The sequence below is a fragment of the Thalia democratica genome, chromosome 9, assembly GCF_965202585.1.
Source record: "Thalia democratica chromosome 9, ktThaDemo2.hap1.1, whole genome shotgun sequence".
Classification (NCBI taxonomy): domain Eukaryota; kingdom Metazoa; phylum Chordata; class Thaliacea; order Salpida; family Salpidae; genus Thalia; species Thalia democratica.
The window spans coordinates 27,561,897-27,579,745 of record NC_139173.1 but is presented as its reverse complement, the minus strand read 5'-3'; the positions used below and the strand labels follow the sequence as shown (position 1 = coordinate 27,579,745).

The following is a 17,849-nucleotide window of genomic DNA, read 5'->3' as shown; positions in this document are numbered from 1 at the left end:
TCAAAAAAGTAGAGACATATCACAATAGATGTAAATACAAACAGTATTTTGAACTTATTATTGAATTGAAAATAGGGGAATATAGGTAATATAAAGATATAGATAGTATAAAAATCGGTATTTGATACTTTCTTTTGATGAACTTAATTCTTAATGAAATCTAGATAAATAAACAAGTTTTATTGTATAAAAGTTTATTAATAGTAGAAATAACTAGGTTGAAAAAAAACTACAAAAATTCACCACAATATATTTTGATTGTAAAAAAGTAGTTGGGATTGAAAAATTAATCTCATCATTAAACAATTAAAAATACACTATCACAGTAAACTTGAAAAAGACACAGTTGAATTTTTGTTAAATAGGTAAAAAACAGTGTTAATAACAATTGTTGTTATGTAGGTAGTATAACCAAAGTAAGTATACAATAGGTAGTATATGTTTAGTGACTAAATAGGTAGTTTAGAGTCGGTTAAAAATAATTACAAAAGTTTAAATTCTAAGAGCAAGTTTCAGAAACTCGTTGTAAGGTATTTTACCAGTCAGACTTTTATCGAAAAAGTTCAAAATATTGAAAAGGTCTTCCTGAGACAGCAAAATTGAACACTTCATCAGTACCTAGATTAAATAGTACTTGAAAAATAAAAGGAACATACTAATTAAATGAACTTTAAAAAAGTTATTCAGTATTTAGTCTAAAAAAATCAAATGCACAAAGCTTTAAACAATAAAACACTTTAATTATTAAAACTAAACTGCTCCATGATTAATAGAATCATCAATTTTAGAAGCATAAATTCTATGTCAAAAATTAATTTTTTACTCGTGCAACAAACCTGTCTGAAAACAGTGGGGGTGACGAAGCCGGTGTTTATCACGTCATACTTCCTGAAATTTCTCCTTATCTCCCTCCAGCGGTTAAAAACTGCAGAGTGAAGCTTCGTCAGAGCTTTGTTGATTTGATCGTCCGTTTTTCCGAGCGTCACCTGAAGTTTTTACAGAATTCTTCAGTGGAACAAATCTCTTATTACTTTTTGTTAAAAATGATCAGAAAAGCAATTCAACCAAAAATTTTTACCTTCTACACTTATTAAAACGTAGTCTAACCTGTGATTTTGACTTGAACTTGTATTCTTGATTACTAAAGGATCCCGATCCTGGTAGAGTTTTTTCTAAACTATTTTCTTTTGCTTCCTTGAATATATCACCAATAAATTAATAATATTCATACAATTTTTACAGCTTACGAAGATAATATGAAGCATTATAACGTGCGAAATAAAACTTACTTCATTCACAATTTTTTCATCATTTCCAGGTGCGTCCTCATTCGAACAAACATCGTTTGTGATTTTATTCTCATCCTGAATAAGATAATGAAAAAATTTAAAAAAGGATAAAGAAAATACTTTTAGTACATTAAAAAACTATTTTGAATATTTAAAACACCTCATCAGTAGTTGACTTTTTAGCCTGCAGTAATTTGTACTTGTTCAAGAACTTCAAAGTGTCCAAACAGTTTCCAAATACTATTGACTCTTGTTCCGACCAAAGCGAGTCAAGCTAAAATTTGTTGATAAAAATTAATAACTAAAACTATCTCATATAGTTATATTGTTAACCATTGAAGATAAACTATGTAGCATAACAAAAGCAGCACCCGTATATGTGTTTTTAAAAAACTAACCTGATTTTCAGTTACACTTTCAAAATATTTTTCCAGGTAATTTTGAAACTGTTCCTTATCAAGAGATTCAACTGCCACCAATTCATCGGCTATTTGAAGAGCTTTCGGTGAATTTTTCATAAAAACTTCAAAATTTTTGACAACATCGGATTCGTCTTCTATTGGTGGTAAAACTTCAGGTTTATCTAAATCAGTTTAATAAAAATTAAACATCTGCATAATTTATTATGAAAACTGATACCAAAAAAATTATACTTAAAATGGTTCTCGTTTGCGCAAATTTATCTCTTCAAACGTCATTTTTCAAAAATATTTGGAAACTTTACATGAACCAACCAATTTCAAAATCGGCAGGGTTGACTTCTTCGACCAGCGACGACAGACGAGTCTTGCTCCTGGCGGACTGGGAGCTCTTCAACATCCTCTCCGAGGGAGCCTTCGAAGATGTCGCAGAGTGAGCCGTCTTCGGCCTCTCGTCTTTCAACCCTGTCACGTGAGGAGCGCAAATGGCGAAATCGTTGAGGAAGCGGTTCCAGTTGACCGATTTGACCAATGAGCTTGCAGCAGGGTTTATGAGTTCGCATTTTGAGGTTATGTGTTGGAACTGCTTGTCGGTGAGTTTCAGGCAGAAATTGTCCAAAACTCTCCTGAAATCAGTTAGGTTGATCAGCATGTCGGCTGATCCGCGGGTGACTGCTGAAAACGCCTGTTCGTAAAAAATCAAATTTTAACAAAAATTTATTTTTTCAGATTTTATACAATGTTAGGTTTTGTTTTTTTAAAGCGTTCACTACAAAGTGAAAGTGAACATTTTGATGTTTTGAAAAATTTTATTTTTTATAGTTTTGTGTTTCAGTAAAGAGTAATTGCAATTTGAAGCAAATAATTGTTTTATAAAGCTGTTTAAACAATATTATTGCCTAAAAGTACACAGTATACTTTTAGCGAGGTTTTATAAGTTAGTATTAATTGTTAGCTGTTGGTATGAAATGTAATTATTAAAAAAAAATTAATTCATTACTTACGTTATGCAAGTTGTAATACTGAGCAGTAACAATCGGCTTGAGTTTGTCCACAAACTTTTCGCCGTTCAACTTCGAGTAGAACTTTCCCAGCAAAACCGGATCCAAGTAGCGGATTTCAGATCTGATTTTCTGGTGTTTCGACTCTCGACCGTCATCTACCGACCTTATGAAGTCGAAGTAAGATATTTTGGAGTTTTTGTCGATTGGAATGTCCATACTGGATAGCAGCTCCCTCAACTGTAAATTATTTAAATATTTAAATCATTCATATTTTTGACATTAGTGTGCATAACTTTAAGGAATATTAGACGATAGAGCTCTATTTAACTTTTACTTCAACTTTAAAAGATTTATGTGAGTTGAAATTTTTTACTAGAGGAAAAAAAACCTTAAATACAAATTGGATGAGTAACAAACCTGATGCTTGGATAGAAAGTAGTTGAGTTGCTTCAGCATCCGCTGAAAGTCGCTTATTGTTATGTACCCGTCCTTATCGCCATCTAGCGACTTGAACGCCTGGTCGAAGTTGGAGTAATTTTCTCTGAATCTGTCTCTGTTTAGGTGGTATTAGATAAGTGTAAAAATCTAAATGAAGCTCTGAACAAAAATTAGTTTGTTTAAGCGTGCAAACGTATTTAACAATTTACTAAAATCTATATAATTATGTACCACATGATAAAATCATATTTAAGTAGAAATAATATTTTTCTAAAAACCTTACATTGCAAATTGTACAAAAAAAAACAACTGTAGAACGAAAAATTATATACCAACTTTATTAACATACAACTATTTTATAAGTTTAAAAGACTTCAAACTAAATAAAATAAAAACTTTAGTTGTTGCTTGATTTCATGAATTTTCATGTTGTTGTTTGCAAAACTGATCTGTTTATTTTTGATGTCATCATTTTTTTCTTTCTGCTCCTCAGAAAACTGCTTCAACTTGTTTGCGTTTTCAACGTGAATTTGTTCGCTCGTGCCTTGGTCTCCTAATAATTAATTGGGTTCAATAATTATGTCCAAAATATTTTTATAGCTTTCTGTAACTTTGCAAGTTTTACAAAATTTTACATAAAACTGATTGACTTTTAAGTTATGCAAAATACAAATTATTAAAAAAAATAATATTTAACTTTTAATCTGAAAAGTTTTAACTTTTAAAAGGTGTTCTTTGTGTGCTCTAATAAACTTGGAGAGTTATAATTTATTATAAAGCGCATCCAATAGATCAGGTATAAGATCATTTTACAAAAGTAAATGAAATGTTTATCCGATCATAAGCTGATATAATTAAATTCTAAAAAAAAACCTTCAGTGTCACCCGGTGAGAAATTAACCCCTAATTTGTTTTGAAATTCTTCGAAAGAAATAACTTTTCTGTTTTCAACGTCAAATAGCTTCCACAACTTGTTCAATTCATCAGCATTCATTGGTAAGTTAAACCTGAAAAACGTATAAAATATGTAGTAATAAAGCTAAATTTGAAAAAAAAAAACAGGAAATAACCAAAAATTTGTCTTTTAGCAATTATTATAAAAATAATTGAAAAACTTGTTTCAAAAAGCTTTTACAGGCATGAAACAAACATTGTTACTTACTTGAAGCACATACTAATATTGAAACTCCATTTAACAACAACAACAATCAATTATTATTAAATAGTACTTGAAACACTTAAAAGATACTTACTGTATTATCTATTCTATAATAATTCTTTTTAATGTTTTATGAGCTAAAAGTCAGGTGAGTAGTGGTGCATGTAAAATTTTCATATTTGTGTAAAAAAGATTTAAATTTTTGAAATGTTTTTATTTTTCGAAAAAACAGCAAAAATAACTCAGATCAATAGATTTTAATATTAAATATGTTCAGTAGACTATATTCAAATAAACTTAAAAATTTTAAGCCAACTAATTAATAAACATGCTTATAGAATTTGATGTTGAAAAACTTTCAACCAACTTGAAGCACATGCTCTGAAGATCTTTCTTTGTGACGTAACCGTTGCCGTCATCGTCGAAATTTTTGAACGCTTGAGCGATGGTGGGCCACGTTTGCTGGCACTTCACTTGCAAGTACCTCAACACTTTGTCGCATTTCATCAGTGTTGGTGGCACCTCCCTGGTTGTTAAAAAAAACTATTTTAGATTCTATGGTTTTTGTTAGTTTTTTATAATTGTTTTAAAATGTAGAAAAAATATAGCAGTGTATTTGGTATCAGGTTCTATCTTCCAATATTGAATTTTTTAATTAGTTTTTTTGTAAAAAAAAGTAGCAAAAGTTGTTATTGTTTTATCAAGCTCTTTTTATGTTACTTTCTTAAAGTCCTACTTTTTTTGCAAACTAAAAGTTGTTCTAATAAACTTCGTGTGAATGGGTTACAAAAACTTCGAAACTGTTCTATCTCTAATATAAGGTCAAGATATAAAAATTTAGACTGATAAAAACCAAACTGACTTGACTTTCTTGTGAGATCTTGACGACACAGCCGAGCCAAGCTCACGTCCGATGAACTTGGATTCAAGTTGATGGTACGTTATGAAGCTCTTTGATTGAAAATTCAGCATCTCCAAAAACTCCTTGTATGAGGTGTCTGTAAAATTAATTGTTATTGGTAGCTCGTTTTAAATTTTTTAAATAGGATATTTTTCACTTGACAGATGATCGTTTTTAACTGAATGATCCAAATAAAAAAATTGGTTAATTTTGGAAATTTTTCAAATTTTAAAATTAATTAAATGGGAGTGTTATTAGATATTTTTTGGCTTTACATGAAAAATTTAAATGTTTTCAAAAATAGAATTCACTTTTAATACTTTTTATACAAATCTAATAAAAAAATAAAACTATAATTAGTAGACCAACCAGTCATTTTGAACAGCATTCTATGCAAAAGTCTTTTAAAAGCCAGCATAGATATTCTTCCGTTATTGTAAAGATCTCCCTTTGAAAACGCTTGTCTCATTGCCTGAATTAAAATATATTTTTTAAACTTTTATAAAATCAAGAATTACTTTTTCAAGTTTTTAGTCTACTAAAGCTTGGTGCATAAAAAATAAGTCAAAAACTTTTTTGATTTTAGTTGCAAATTATAAAGTTTAGATTATACATAAAATATTGTTGGAAAGTAACATGTGTGTTGGACTTAATTCTATCACCAAGAAATTTATAGCAATCCAATGCACTCATATAATTCACTTCATTGTCGTGAAAAGTTTCATTTCTCAGTTGTTTCATGTCCTGTTAGAGTTTTTATATATAATTTAGTATTACTTTAAAATAACAACAACTATTTTTAAAAATGTGAATTAATCTGAGTTCTAAACAGTGAGTTTTATTTAAAGCATGCTGATAATTTCATATATTAAAATAAAAAAACATCCACCAACTCATTTTGTGAATAAGCTTACCTAGGTTAGGTAATAATGTGGCAAAACACTCACTAAAAATCAAATTTAAAGAAAACCAAAGTGAACTTGATACTAATAAAATATTTTTACACAAAACAATTTTTTAAAGGAAGAACAAAAAGTTATTTTCAATCAACTATATAATAAGTAGATGTGATTATTAAACCTATATGAAATATGGTGCCCTATCTAACATAAGAAAGCTTAACAGTTTAATATATTTAATTATAAGGCACAAATTTAACAATGTTTTACCTATGAAAAAAACAGTGTAAAAATATATAGACTAAACAGTCAAAAAATACTTAGCTAACACAGATTAGTCTTGATGTTTTACAAAAAAATTAATTCGACAAAATTTTTTCAAAGAAGCTTTATAATTTAAAAACAATTTAAAAAAATAACATCAAGTTCTTAATATAACTTCTAAAACTAGTTCTGGTAAGACTTTTACTTAGTTAAGCCTAGCATTATTTAACTTTACCAAAAACAAACAGTATGCAAAATAACAAAATACAAACACACCTATTGTTTGCAGAAAGCTTAAAAATCTAGTAATTATTTAATAACTAAAATTAGCATTTATTTAAATGACAGCTGAAGGTGTGTATGACATGTTTGTCACTTAAAAAAATCAGCCTGATTGTTTTCTTTTTTAATTAACTTATATTTATGGTAGTTTTGATTAACATTAGTTATCTAAAATGATAGTTACACCTTCTGAAGTTAACCAACTAATAAGAATAGACGAAAAAAAAATAAAGATTATTATTATTTTATTCAGTTTGGTTTATCTTATTAGATTTAATGTAAAAATTGTTAAGTTACTATTTATTGCAGACAATATTATATATTAAAGTACTTAGCTTTTATAGTCTTCATAAGCAGTTAAAGAATCATAAATTTATGCATCATTAATATTTGTTATTATATAAAATACCATTTAAAAATCAAGAAATCTTTAAACAATTAAGTATCACTATACATAAAGTTTAACTTTATTTTACGTTTTAGAAAATATCCAGAATTTAGAATATTAAACAGTTCTATTTTCCTGAAACTTTTATTTATTGACATTATTTTCATCAAATTATAAAATTATAACCCAGAAAACTTAAAAGATATATGTTTCTTGCCGTATTACAACTAAAAGCAAAAAGTTCTTGAATTGTAGAAGACTAACAAATTGATGTATGACACAATTTCAAGACATAATTCAAAAGTAGGTTTTAGTGAGAATTTTGTTACAAAATAAAAAATTTAAACTAACATTGTTCAACCCATCAACCCTGTTGTCCTGCAAGCTTTTCATAAACTCCATGTAAGACATTCCGTATTTTTCATTAAACTTGATTGTTTTAATTAAAGTTTTAAGTTGATTTCCATCAATTAGTAGTCCAACTTCGTTTAAAATCTGTATAATAAAATACAAATTATGATTAAAATTAGTCTATATGTTATTTTTTAATAAGCAGTTTAAACTAAATATTATTTTAAGTCAACTTGAATAAAAGATAGTTTCATCGCATAAAAATCTCTAAACATTTTTATTTATGTTTAAAAGATATAATCAAAAAACTGATACCAAAATATTCGATAAAAAATAATATTGAGCTCACAAACATGAAGACAAAACACATACCCAACTTAAATGATGAGATTTAAATTAACCTTAAGAAAGCCGGACTTGTACAACACGTTGTTCTTTGAAAACCTCACAAACAGCTTTCTCAAGTTGTTCTGGCCGAGCTTGGTCTTGAAAACGTGCAGTATGGTTTCGGGCGAGTAGAAATTAGAAGCCAGGTTCTCGTCCTGGTCCTCAATTTCCTTCATTCTAAAATTCAGAACAATATTAAATACAGGATTTTTCTATGTGTAAAGTAAATAAGTATATTATCAAATTCATTAAAGTAATTTTAAAATGTTTAAAAAAAGCATCAATTCATCTCCTAAAAGTCAGTCATTAACATTTTCAACTACCATGCTAACACGCTAGTTTTATTATTACTGTCGAAAAAGTCATTTTAATATATAAATCAATTAAAACTTTTTATGAAGCATCCAAAAGTAAAAAAATAACAATAAAGATTGAAATTTGAAAAGCTTTGTTGTGCTTGATGTGGACAATGACATACATGAAATCCTTTAAAGTAGTTTGGAATCTAGTTTAAATTATTTTTTTTCAGAACTACATCCTACATCATTAACAAACTCACATTGAACACTTTAAATTGCCATACTAAGACGCGTATGATACAGCAGTCTAGTTTTATTACTATGGTTGAAAAAAAGAACTTTAATAACTAGCTTAAAAGATTCAGTATGCAACATTCTAAAGTATGTCAATTAAGATTGTAATGCAAATTTAAAAACTTCAAATTCACAACCTTGCGTTTAGTTCGTCGATTCTTTTAACTTCTCTTTTTTCGCTGTCAAACTGAATTTGGGTGCTTGGACCCGAAAAATCTCCCGGATTCGCCTCAACTCCCACCACGTTGAGGAAATCGTGAAATAAAATTCTACCGTCAGGTGTCGCCCCACACATGATCCAAATTCTTTATTACAAAATTTTTCATAAAACTTAATAGTAGTTTTTTTGTTAATATGTTATACGTTTGTTACTTTATTTACTTATGGCCGTATGTAAAGATACCAACACTAAAGTTTCAATTTACACAGTTTTGGTCTTTCGTAAAACAACCATAAATGTAGTCAGAAAGTAGTATAAGAAAAACTTGACTTTACATAGGAGATATAAGTTAAAATATATCAGAAATTCAGTACATGTAACAGAGCTATAAAGTGTAAAAAACTAAAATGATTTAGGTAGGTTATTCGATGATTGTTAATAGGTAAGTTGAGTTTTAAAAAAAGTCTATACAAAATAAGGTCTCAACAAAAGTTACAATAAATATGCCATGTACTAACCAAATAATAAAACTAAAACTGACCAATTAAACTAAAAGTTTAAAAAATAATCTTAAATGCTAGTTATAACAATATCACACAACTTAAATTAAATCAATGTAATTACTAAAAATTTCAAACAACAAATAGCAAACTTTTCAAACTGAACATCGGACAATGGCATTGCAAATTTGTCAACAAGTTTTCTGAGTCTGCTTTTACCAATGGTACCATTTCCGTGCTTATCGTTGGAAGTAAAATCATCAATTACCTTTTTATTGAAACAATAATTTATCCAGCTTAACAGGTTACAGCAGTAGTTGACTAAGTTTTTTTTAACAGACAAAATAAAAGTACTTTTTGTACACTGATGATCATTGCGAAAAGTACTTTTGTTTTTTTTGTTTTGAAAAACATATTTTAATAAATTTTTTATGCAAGTTTTTTAATGAATTTTAACTACAACAAAACTTAAAGTTGTTAATTGTTTTTAATACCTGCTTGTACTTCCTGAGAAAATTGTCTTGTATGATTTCAACGCATATTTTGATGGAGGGCAGATCCATGTTCTTGGTTTTGTTGAACCTGTGGTTTGATACCAACCATTTGTGACTGTTGATGTTTTCCTGCGTTTCAAAAACTGACAAGAACCTGAGTATATTTTGATAAAACTTAATTTTAAGTTTTTTATTTGACAAGTTTTAAATTAATACATACTTATAAAAAATTTTATTTTGAAAGAGTTTTGTTGGGGCTTTAACTAAGTAACAACTGAAAAAAATAGCAATGCGTTTAAAAAAATATATAAAAAGGTTTTTTATATAAGTAAAAATACCAAAACATACTTGGAAACTATTTGTGAACAAAACTAAACATAAACGGAAAATATAGGTTAAAATCTAAGTACTTTAGATTGATATAAAACAACAGGATGTAATAATAAGATATACTCTAATTATTCGAAAAATGCATTTATCTGTTGCTCCCAAAAAAAATTAAAACACCTCTTTAACTGTCTATCGATAAAACTTTTAATGACTTAAAAATTAAGTGCACATCACTAGTACAAAAATTAAAATATAAAGTCAATCTAATTATACTTTGAACAGTACAAATTTATTAAAGTACAGCCAAAACTACAAGTTTATTATAGTAAACGAAGTTTATTTATATGCAGCATTTGGCGCAGGTAGTTTCTATGACTTCCCACCACTTGATTAACAGCATATAAAACAATAAATTACTTGTGATAATAAATTCTACCGTTTTCATTGCAACCTAGCATATCAAACACTTCGTTTATATTTTCTCTTAATACAGGTACTTTTTCCAACTCTTTCTTCAAATCGCTCTTTGTAATATACCCGTTTTTTGCCTGTCAAAATTACTTTTTTTATTCAAAAGATTTAAACCTAAGCACTCTATAAAACTATTGTATATTTATAGCATATTTTGTAAAAGCAGAATAAAACATTTAAACGTATTCACCTTGTCAACTCTCACAAAAGCTTCTTTCAAAGTGGAGTAGTGAGTTATGAAATGCTGCTTGAGCTTGGCGTACAAGTCACGTGGTGAAACAGGCTCATGTGATTGGCGGATCGGATTGACCTGTAAAATAAAAATCTTGACTAATATTCTCATGTAGCTCCAAGAAGTTCAAAATACACTTTATGCATTACAATTATAGTTAGAATGGTCAAACAAAAGCAAGATATTAAAAAACAATGTTAGAAAAAACTGCAATTTTTTTTTTATCTAAATAGATATTTCAGAGGTACAGTATACATGTTAAGGTTATAGACGTTGCTTTTGTATGTTAGTCTTATTTTGTAGTTTTTTTTGAAGTTTTCAAACACTTTTTACACCATGAGAAAAAAAAGCATCTTTTGAGATATGAGAGATCAAAGTTGTTAAGTCCAATAGGTTCGTTACATAAGGTACAATTAAAAAATTAAAAATTTATTCTAAATATACTTTATCATTGATTTTTAACCAGTCTTCTTCATACTTCAAAAATTTTATTTTTACTAACTGTTCTTAAAGTTACATGCGGAGATTTTTATAATTTTGAAAAAGTTTTTTTAGGAAAAAGAGGACATTTTTATAGAGTTTTGTTATTCCAAATGTTCAATACGTAAATATTTTCATACATTTAAAAAAATAGCCTCTCAAAACTTGGTTCTATCTCAAAAAACAACAATATACAGACTTTTAGTGAATTTTTAAATTTTACACAAATTGACATTTATAAAATTTTGGTGCAGCATTTTTACTATAAGTTTTTTTAAAACTAAGTAGGTTTGAAAAATTAACTAAAAGTTTAATTTACTACAAAAAGTCATCTATAGTTTATACTAGGGGTGGGCAACGTACGTAATGAAAATGACAGACCTACTAATGTTTACAAAACTTTAGTGGCATCTGGTCCGCTAAAGGCAAAACTGCGGCCCGCGAGCATGTAAATTTGACCCGCTAAACCTGTACTAGATATTCTGGGATTTAAAATTAAGAAAAAAATAAAAACAAAACATCTTAGGTACAATATATGGGAGATTTGAAACTTACACCAAAATAGTAAAAAAAAGTTCACATATAATTTGTATTTTTATGAATCTAATTGGACAATTGAGTAATTTTCGTATACTAAATGAAATTGAACTACTCCGGCCCGCCAATGATTAAATTTTTCCACACATCTAGCCCGCCAGACTAAATACTTTGCCTACCTCTAGTTATGCTTTAAGGTTTCATATATAAGCCAATGTCAACTTTTTTTGGTGACATTTTATTGTCACAATAAACTAAGTAATATTTAGCTATGATTCAATAAACCAGAAGTATTAACATAAATTTAAAAACTTAGATAAATAAATAAAAACTGTAAACAAAGGTATATGAGCTAATAACTAATTTCCTATAAATACAGTAGGGTTGACCAACTTTTAAACTGAATATTATGCAAAAAACAAAACAAAAAGTATTTTTAACACATAATTATTACCTTGTGGTTGTTTCCGATGGGAAGTGTTTGTCCATTGTTCGAACCCTGGGGATCTTGAAACTTTCCAATGAATAGTTTCCATGGTATCTTACCAGTGGCTCGTATTCCAAATCTACAAATATTATGACATACACATTGATGTTGTTTCTAAACACTTTTCTATATTTGACAAACTTTTTGTTTAACTGTGTCAATGATATTGTTTATAGTCTAAAAAATAAGTACTAAAACAACTACTTGGCTATTTTATACAAAGCTGTTAAAAATATTAACTTTATAAAAGTTTTTTAGATATATAAAAATAAACTTAGCACACTATAAAAACTAACTAATATGAATTAACTAAACTAATACAACTGGATCCAACTTTAATTACAGAAAAAACTATTTTGCTATTTGTATTAGAAATTTACTTATTAAATACAACTTCCTAAAATTCGTTGGTATTTTAATCACAACAAAAGTATTCATTTGGCAGTTGAAAAAAATAATTAAGTTTAAGTTTTTTTTTAAGCAGATACAAAAAGGATTAATACAAACTGTGTTTTTATTTTTGTCTTAATTACCACCATTTTATGAAAACACAACTTTTAACTTTTAAAGTAACTGTTTAAAATCATACTTAATAAACCAGACTAGCTTGAACTATACAGGAATCTATAAATAACATAAATAACTACTTTAAACTTTACAATGGTTTTTTAAACTTTAAAACTAACTAATGTACTCAATACTAAACGATGTTGCATCTCTAAAAGTATGTTAACATTTATTGTATCACTAAATATAGTTTAAACAAAAATAAACATACTTATTCATTAGGAACTTAAATTGATCATCAGTAAGATTAAACACGAAACTATCCAATACAGATTTGAGGCTTTCAATTGAAATAAAACCATCATTATTATCATCTAATGTCTGCATTGCTCTTACTAAACTCAATAAATTTTCACGAATCTTTAAAATATAAATCAAACTAGCATCGAAGTATAATAATTTCATCTACAAAGTTACTTAATTTTTCTAATGGTTTAAATTAGTCATCTTTTTTCTTTCAAAAGTTCTAGTAGGAACACAAAAATAATTTTATTTGTTATTCTAATTTTAATAAAAAAGTTAAAGATTTAAAATCACAACATTGCTGCAAATTACTAAGCACAAAAAACGTAGTTTGAATGTAAATAAAGACAATTTCAATCTAAATTACAACCTTTACAAGTTATAATAGATATCAAAACTCTTACTCTGGCTACAAACAGCGATTCAAGTTGTATATTACCACTGTGTCTGTATGAATTATTAGAAGACAGAGGAGTTTTAGATGGCAAAGGAGTTTTGGAGTTTCCAGTCAAAACAGGAGTTGGTATCTTTTTTGATGTCAAACTTATTCTACTTGAGCTTCTTGATAAATTTGGCCTACTATTTCTACTGTACAGGTTTTCTAGATAACATAAAAAGTTATTTGTTTTTTGGTGAAAAAATTTAAATTGTAGTTGTTTCCCATTTACTTTAAAATGTTATTAATCATCTTATTTGTAAAAATAATTTTAAAAAAAGATTTTATTTATCTGCTATTTAAAACAAATACCATCAAAAATTATGGCAGCTTTATATAAATAGTGTTTTAGTGATTTTTTTAAAACCTTACCCCTTGAAAGTTCAACTCTGCTTTTTGCATTTTGTTGAATACCTAAAGACTGAAGAAATTGGTTGTAGTTTATCGAACCATTATGCTGTAAGTGACATCGAGAACATAACCTGTAAAATTAAATAATTTTTTATTATCAAAACTTCTGTCTTAGAAAGTTGTAATTTTATTTGAAAAAAATAAAGAGTCAAAAAAAACTGGTGCAAGCTTCATAGCTATAGATTTAAGTGTAATCATTGTTTTGGTAATAAACAGACTACAAGTAAAAGGTATAAGAATCAAAAAATATATAAATAGGCAAATTAATTTTCTTATTTGAAACATAAACTGTACTTTGTTTTAATTAGTCTAAAAATAGGATTTTATTACAGGCAAGTAGTAATTTATTGTAATTAGTGCAAACAATTTTTAGATATTAATAAACTCAAAAGCATTATGATTCTAAAACTACACTTTATACACTTTTAACTCACAGTTCAACATAAAAAATTATAACAGCAACCTTGCAAATTGCTGATCAGTTAGTTTGAAGCAGGTCTTTTCAATGATTCTTCTGAATTCGTGAATTTGCACGTTTCCATTCTTGTTGTAATCAAACAGCTTGACACTGCTCATAAAACTAGGTAGGTTTGTTTGTAGAAGCCTCTGTATTTCTTCTTCGACATTAACTTTGGAACCTTTAGTAAGTATAAAGTAAAATGACGTTAATAATTTAATCTATTTAATTTTGCATTTTTATTCTTTAATAAAATATTTAATTAACTGTCTTTTTTGATAAAATTTTAGTGATGTTTAAATTATTTTTCCGCTGTATTTAATCTTTTAGTTATCAGTTATACAGCTATTTTAAATTTTATTTTTATTTATTTCCTAACAAAGTTATGTTGAAAACACTAAGATAACACCTCATGCAAGCTTAAAAGTAAAGTTTTAAGTTTTAGATCAAATACAATTACTTTTAGTAAACTATAGTCAAATAACTTACCGTTTGCAATGTTACTTTTTTCAGATTGATTCTCAAGTACAACGTTGAAAAAGCTTTCATAAGATATCCTGCCATTTTTAGCCCTTCTCACCTTAAATAAAATTTAGTAAATCATAAAGTTTAATAGAAGATATTTAAAACTTTTTAAATTTTAAATGCTAGGTTACTTAACATAAAACAGTAGTTTTAAAAATATGCAATTTACAAATATTTAGATAATTTTATTTTGCTTCTTCATAAATACTGCAGGTAAAATATATCTAATTATCATATTTTGACTATTTTTAATAAGCGATTGTTGTTTTTGGTAAAAAAATATATAAAATGCTTATACTTTGAAAAAAAAAACTCAAGTATTTCAGATATAAACTTTATTAGACAAAGTTATAATAAAACTTTACTACACGTTCTCTAAAATGAAAAGTTTGCAACTTAAAAAAGTTAACTTTACTGAATCTAAAACACAACAAAAATATGTATAACATCTTAAAATAACAGTATTGAAAACATAACAGATGTTCTAACGTTTTTAGTGAGGTTGTTGAACTGGTCAGTTGTAAGAGGCATCACGTAGCTTTCAAGAGCTTTACGGAACTCCCCAATGGTAACATAACCACTTTTGTACCCGTCGTAGTTTTCAAACGAGTTTCTCAGCAAGCCAACGCTCTCTTTTATTTTCTATATCATTCATGTAGATTACATTACGACAAAACAACTTGAGATTATACTTATCACACATATCTCAACAATTTATAAAGAGATATGCTACACATTTAAGTCGTATAAGAAAGTCTATAAAATTAAAAAAAAATTATTTTATCTATTAGCAAACTTGATACATTTATTAGTTACTTTACATTTTATAAGCAATTTACAGAATCTGTATCATACGTTTAAATCAGATTTAAGTTAGTGAAATAATAACTTTCAAGATCAAACCTGCTTTAGAACAGAGCCAGCAGGGGGTGTTGGCGACGCAACAATGGGCCCTGATCTCAGCGATGACGTCACAGAGACTGGTCGTCCATGAGAAAAGCTCCTGACGGAAGATGAAGATCTCAACGAAATTCGTGAGCAACCTGTTCAGAACAGCACAACAAAATTCAAAACTAATTTACTTAATTTTTCTTAGTTTGTACAAGTTTTAAATAGTGCTAGGACTTCAGTGTATTTAAAATTGAATTGATTGCTAAACATTTTAAAAATATTCATACCTGAAAAGTTTGGTTTCTGCCTACTGAGGTGATCGCCTTTGATCGCTAAGATCTCAAAAATTACTTTCAACTTTTTTAAGAGGTTAAAATTTTTTAATAGCTAAAATTAAATTCTACAAAATAAGATCAACTTGTAAAAATCAGAGTGGACTCCCTATGCCCTTAATATAATTTAAAAGTTTTGTATATGACATAATTTAGTGGTAAAGTATCTTTTACAACTAAGAGTATTTTAAATAAAATCAATATTTACCAAAAAACCAATAATTACTGTGATAAAAGCATACAATAAAACTGTAAAATATTTTTAGAAGTAGTAAACGTAATCTTCTTCAAGTTTTCAGCAAAAAGCAACCAGATTTTAATAAAGAAATATAGAATTAGTTAAAAAGGTTAACAATTTCAAAAGGCTGTGAAATTTTTAAATACTTCATATTTGTGGGATTATATAAAGAAAGTTAATTATTCAAGATTGGTTATTTTAACTTATTTTAAATATTGTATACTGAATTTTTTTATTAATGAAATAAAAACATATTTTAGACAAGGTTAAAGGTTTCAAAATATTTTTACAACAAATAGCTAAAATGGTATTAACTCGTAAAATTTTTATTTACAATTTTATTAAGTAAACTAAATTAAAAAAATTTAACAGAAACATCAAAGACAATATATAATAATATTTTTTGATAGAAAAGTTTATATTTTAATTGTTTAAGAGTAAAGTAGTACAAAATGTAGTTAAAAAAATATTCTGTACTATACAATAATATACAATTAACATGAAAAAGTGTGCATAAACTAACATTAGAAACACTTAAATAATATAAAACTACAATGTAGCATTTATAAACAATCAATGAAACTAATAGCTATATTATATTCAATCATTATCTATATATACTAAACAATTTAACAAAAAAGATGTGTTTGAACTTTGATTTTTTTTGATTTCCTTTATCTCATACACTTAAGTTTAAAGGCATTATTAACTATAGATAGAGCATTTATAACCTTATTTTAGTTTGAATATATATTTTTACCATCCATATTACATTTGAAGTGAGTGAAGCAAATTAAAAACGTTTTTACATTTTTAAAATGTGAAGAAAGAAGATTTAAATATATTGGGAATCCTTTAAAACGCTAAAAAAATGTCTAAAATATATACTGTCCTACAAGTTTATCCGTATAATTTAGAATTTTCAATTAAACTTTAATTTATTTTATATTATTCCTAAATAAAAACAAAGAACAAAATAAATTATTTTAACCTGTCACATTTATAACTATATACCACTTTTATATTTAACAAAATATTGTAAAAAACTAAACTTTGACAAAGTCTATAAGTTCTTACCATGCTTGTAAATTTTAAAGTTTACCTATCAACCTTAAACTAAGTTATATAACCCGTAAAAATTGAGTTTTCAATTTTTTTTAAAAAGGAAAAAGTTTACTGTTATTCAGTACAAAATTACTTTAAACTAAACACAAAATTTGGTTAAAAAAAGATTAAAAAAAATATAAAAGTTTTACTTGAAAAAAATTCTTACTTCTTCTCAACGATGCTGATCTTTTTGCTGTCAGTGGTCTTTGTTGTTTGGCATCATTATTATCAGGTGACAAAGAAACTGGAGAACAACTGTTTTCAACTTGTATGGGTGTTGTGATGTGATGCAAAATGTTGTAATTTACCATACTCTGAAAACTTTTAGATCATTTTAAAATAACTTTGAACAGACTAAAGAACAGCTACTAAAAGATAAAATGCTCTAGTTTATATATTAAATACATATTAGAAGGTGAATCAAGTAAATCTAATCATATTTTATACACAAATGTCTAAAAACTTTCTATTTCATAATAACCATAAATATAGCAATATTAACCATTTTTCAGTTTACTTTAAAAAATTAACTTATGTTCCAAATATTAAATAAAAAAACATTTGATTTTCAACGCAT

General features: G+C 27.0%; 1 protein-coding gene across 1 annotated transcript; it reads right to left on the bottom strand.

Moving 5' to 3' along the window:
• Positions 1-223: 223 nt before the first annotated feature.
• On the bottom strand, positions 224-17,583 carry LOC145845146 (EF-hand calcium-binding domain-containing protein 6-like). Its single transcript, XM_082952568.1, has 31 exons — positions 17,439-17,583; positions 15,608-15,747; positions 15,194-15,346; positions 14,669-14,759; positions 14,186-14,360; positions 13,684-13,793; positions 13,280-13,476; positions 12,844-12,992; positions 12,033-12,144; positions 10,520-10,639; positions 10,276-10,406; positions 9,529-9,682; positions 9,187-9,302; positions 8,512-8,679; positions 7,796-7,958; positions 7,395-7,538; positions 5,847-5,954; positions 5,580-5,682; positions 5,172-5,307; positions 4,677-4,835; positions 4,024-4,157; positions 3,547-3,703; positions 3,130-3,265; positions 2,713-2,949; positions 2,024-2,393; positions 1,688-1,872; positions 1,450-1,563; positions 1,290-1,364; positions 1,108-1,194; positions 837-986; positions 224-618 (listed from the first exon to the last, which is right to left on the bottom strand). Exons 1-31 carry the CDS (start codon positions 17,581-17,583, stop codon positions 493-495), a joined length of 4,545 nt encoding a protein of 1,514 aa, XP_082808694.1. The 3' UTR covers positions 224-492.
• Positions 17,584-17,849: the final 266 nt, after the last annotated feature.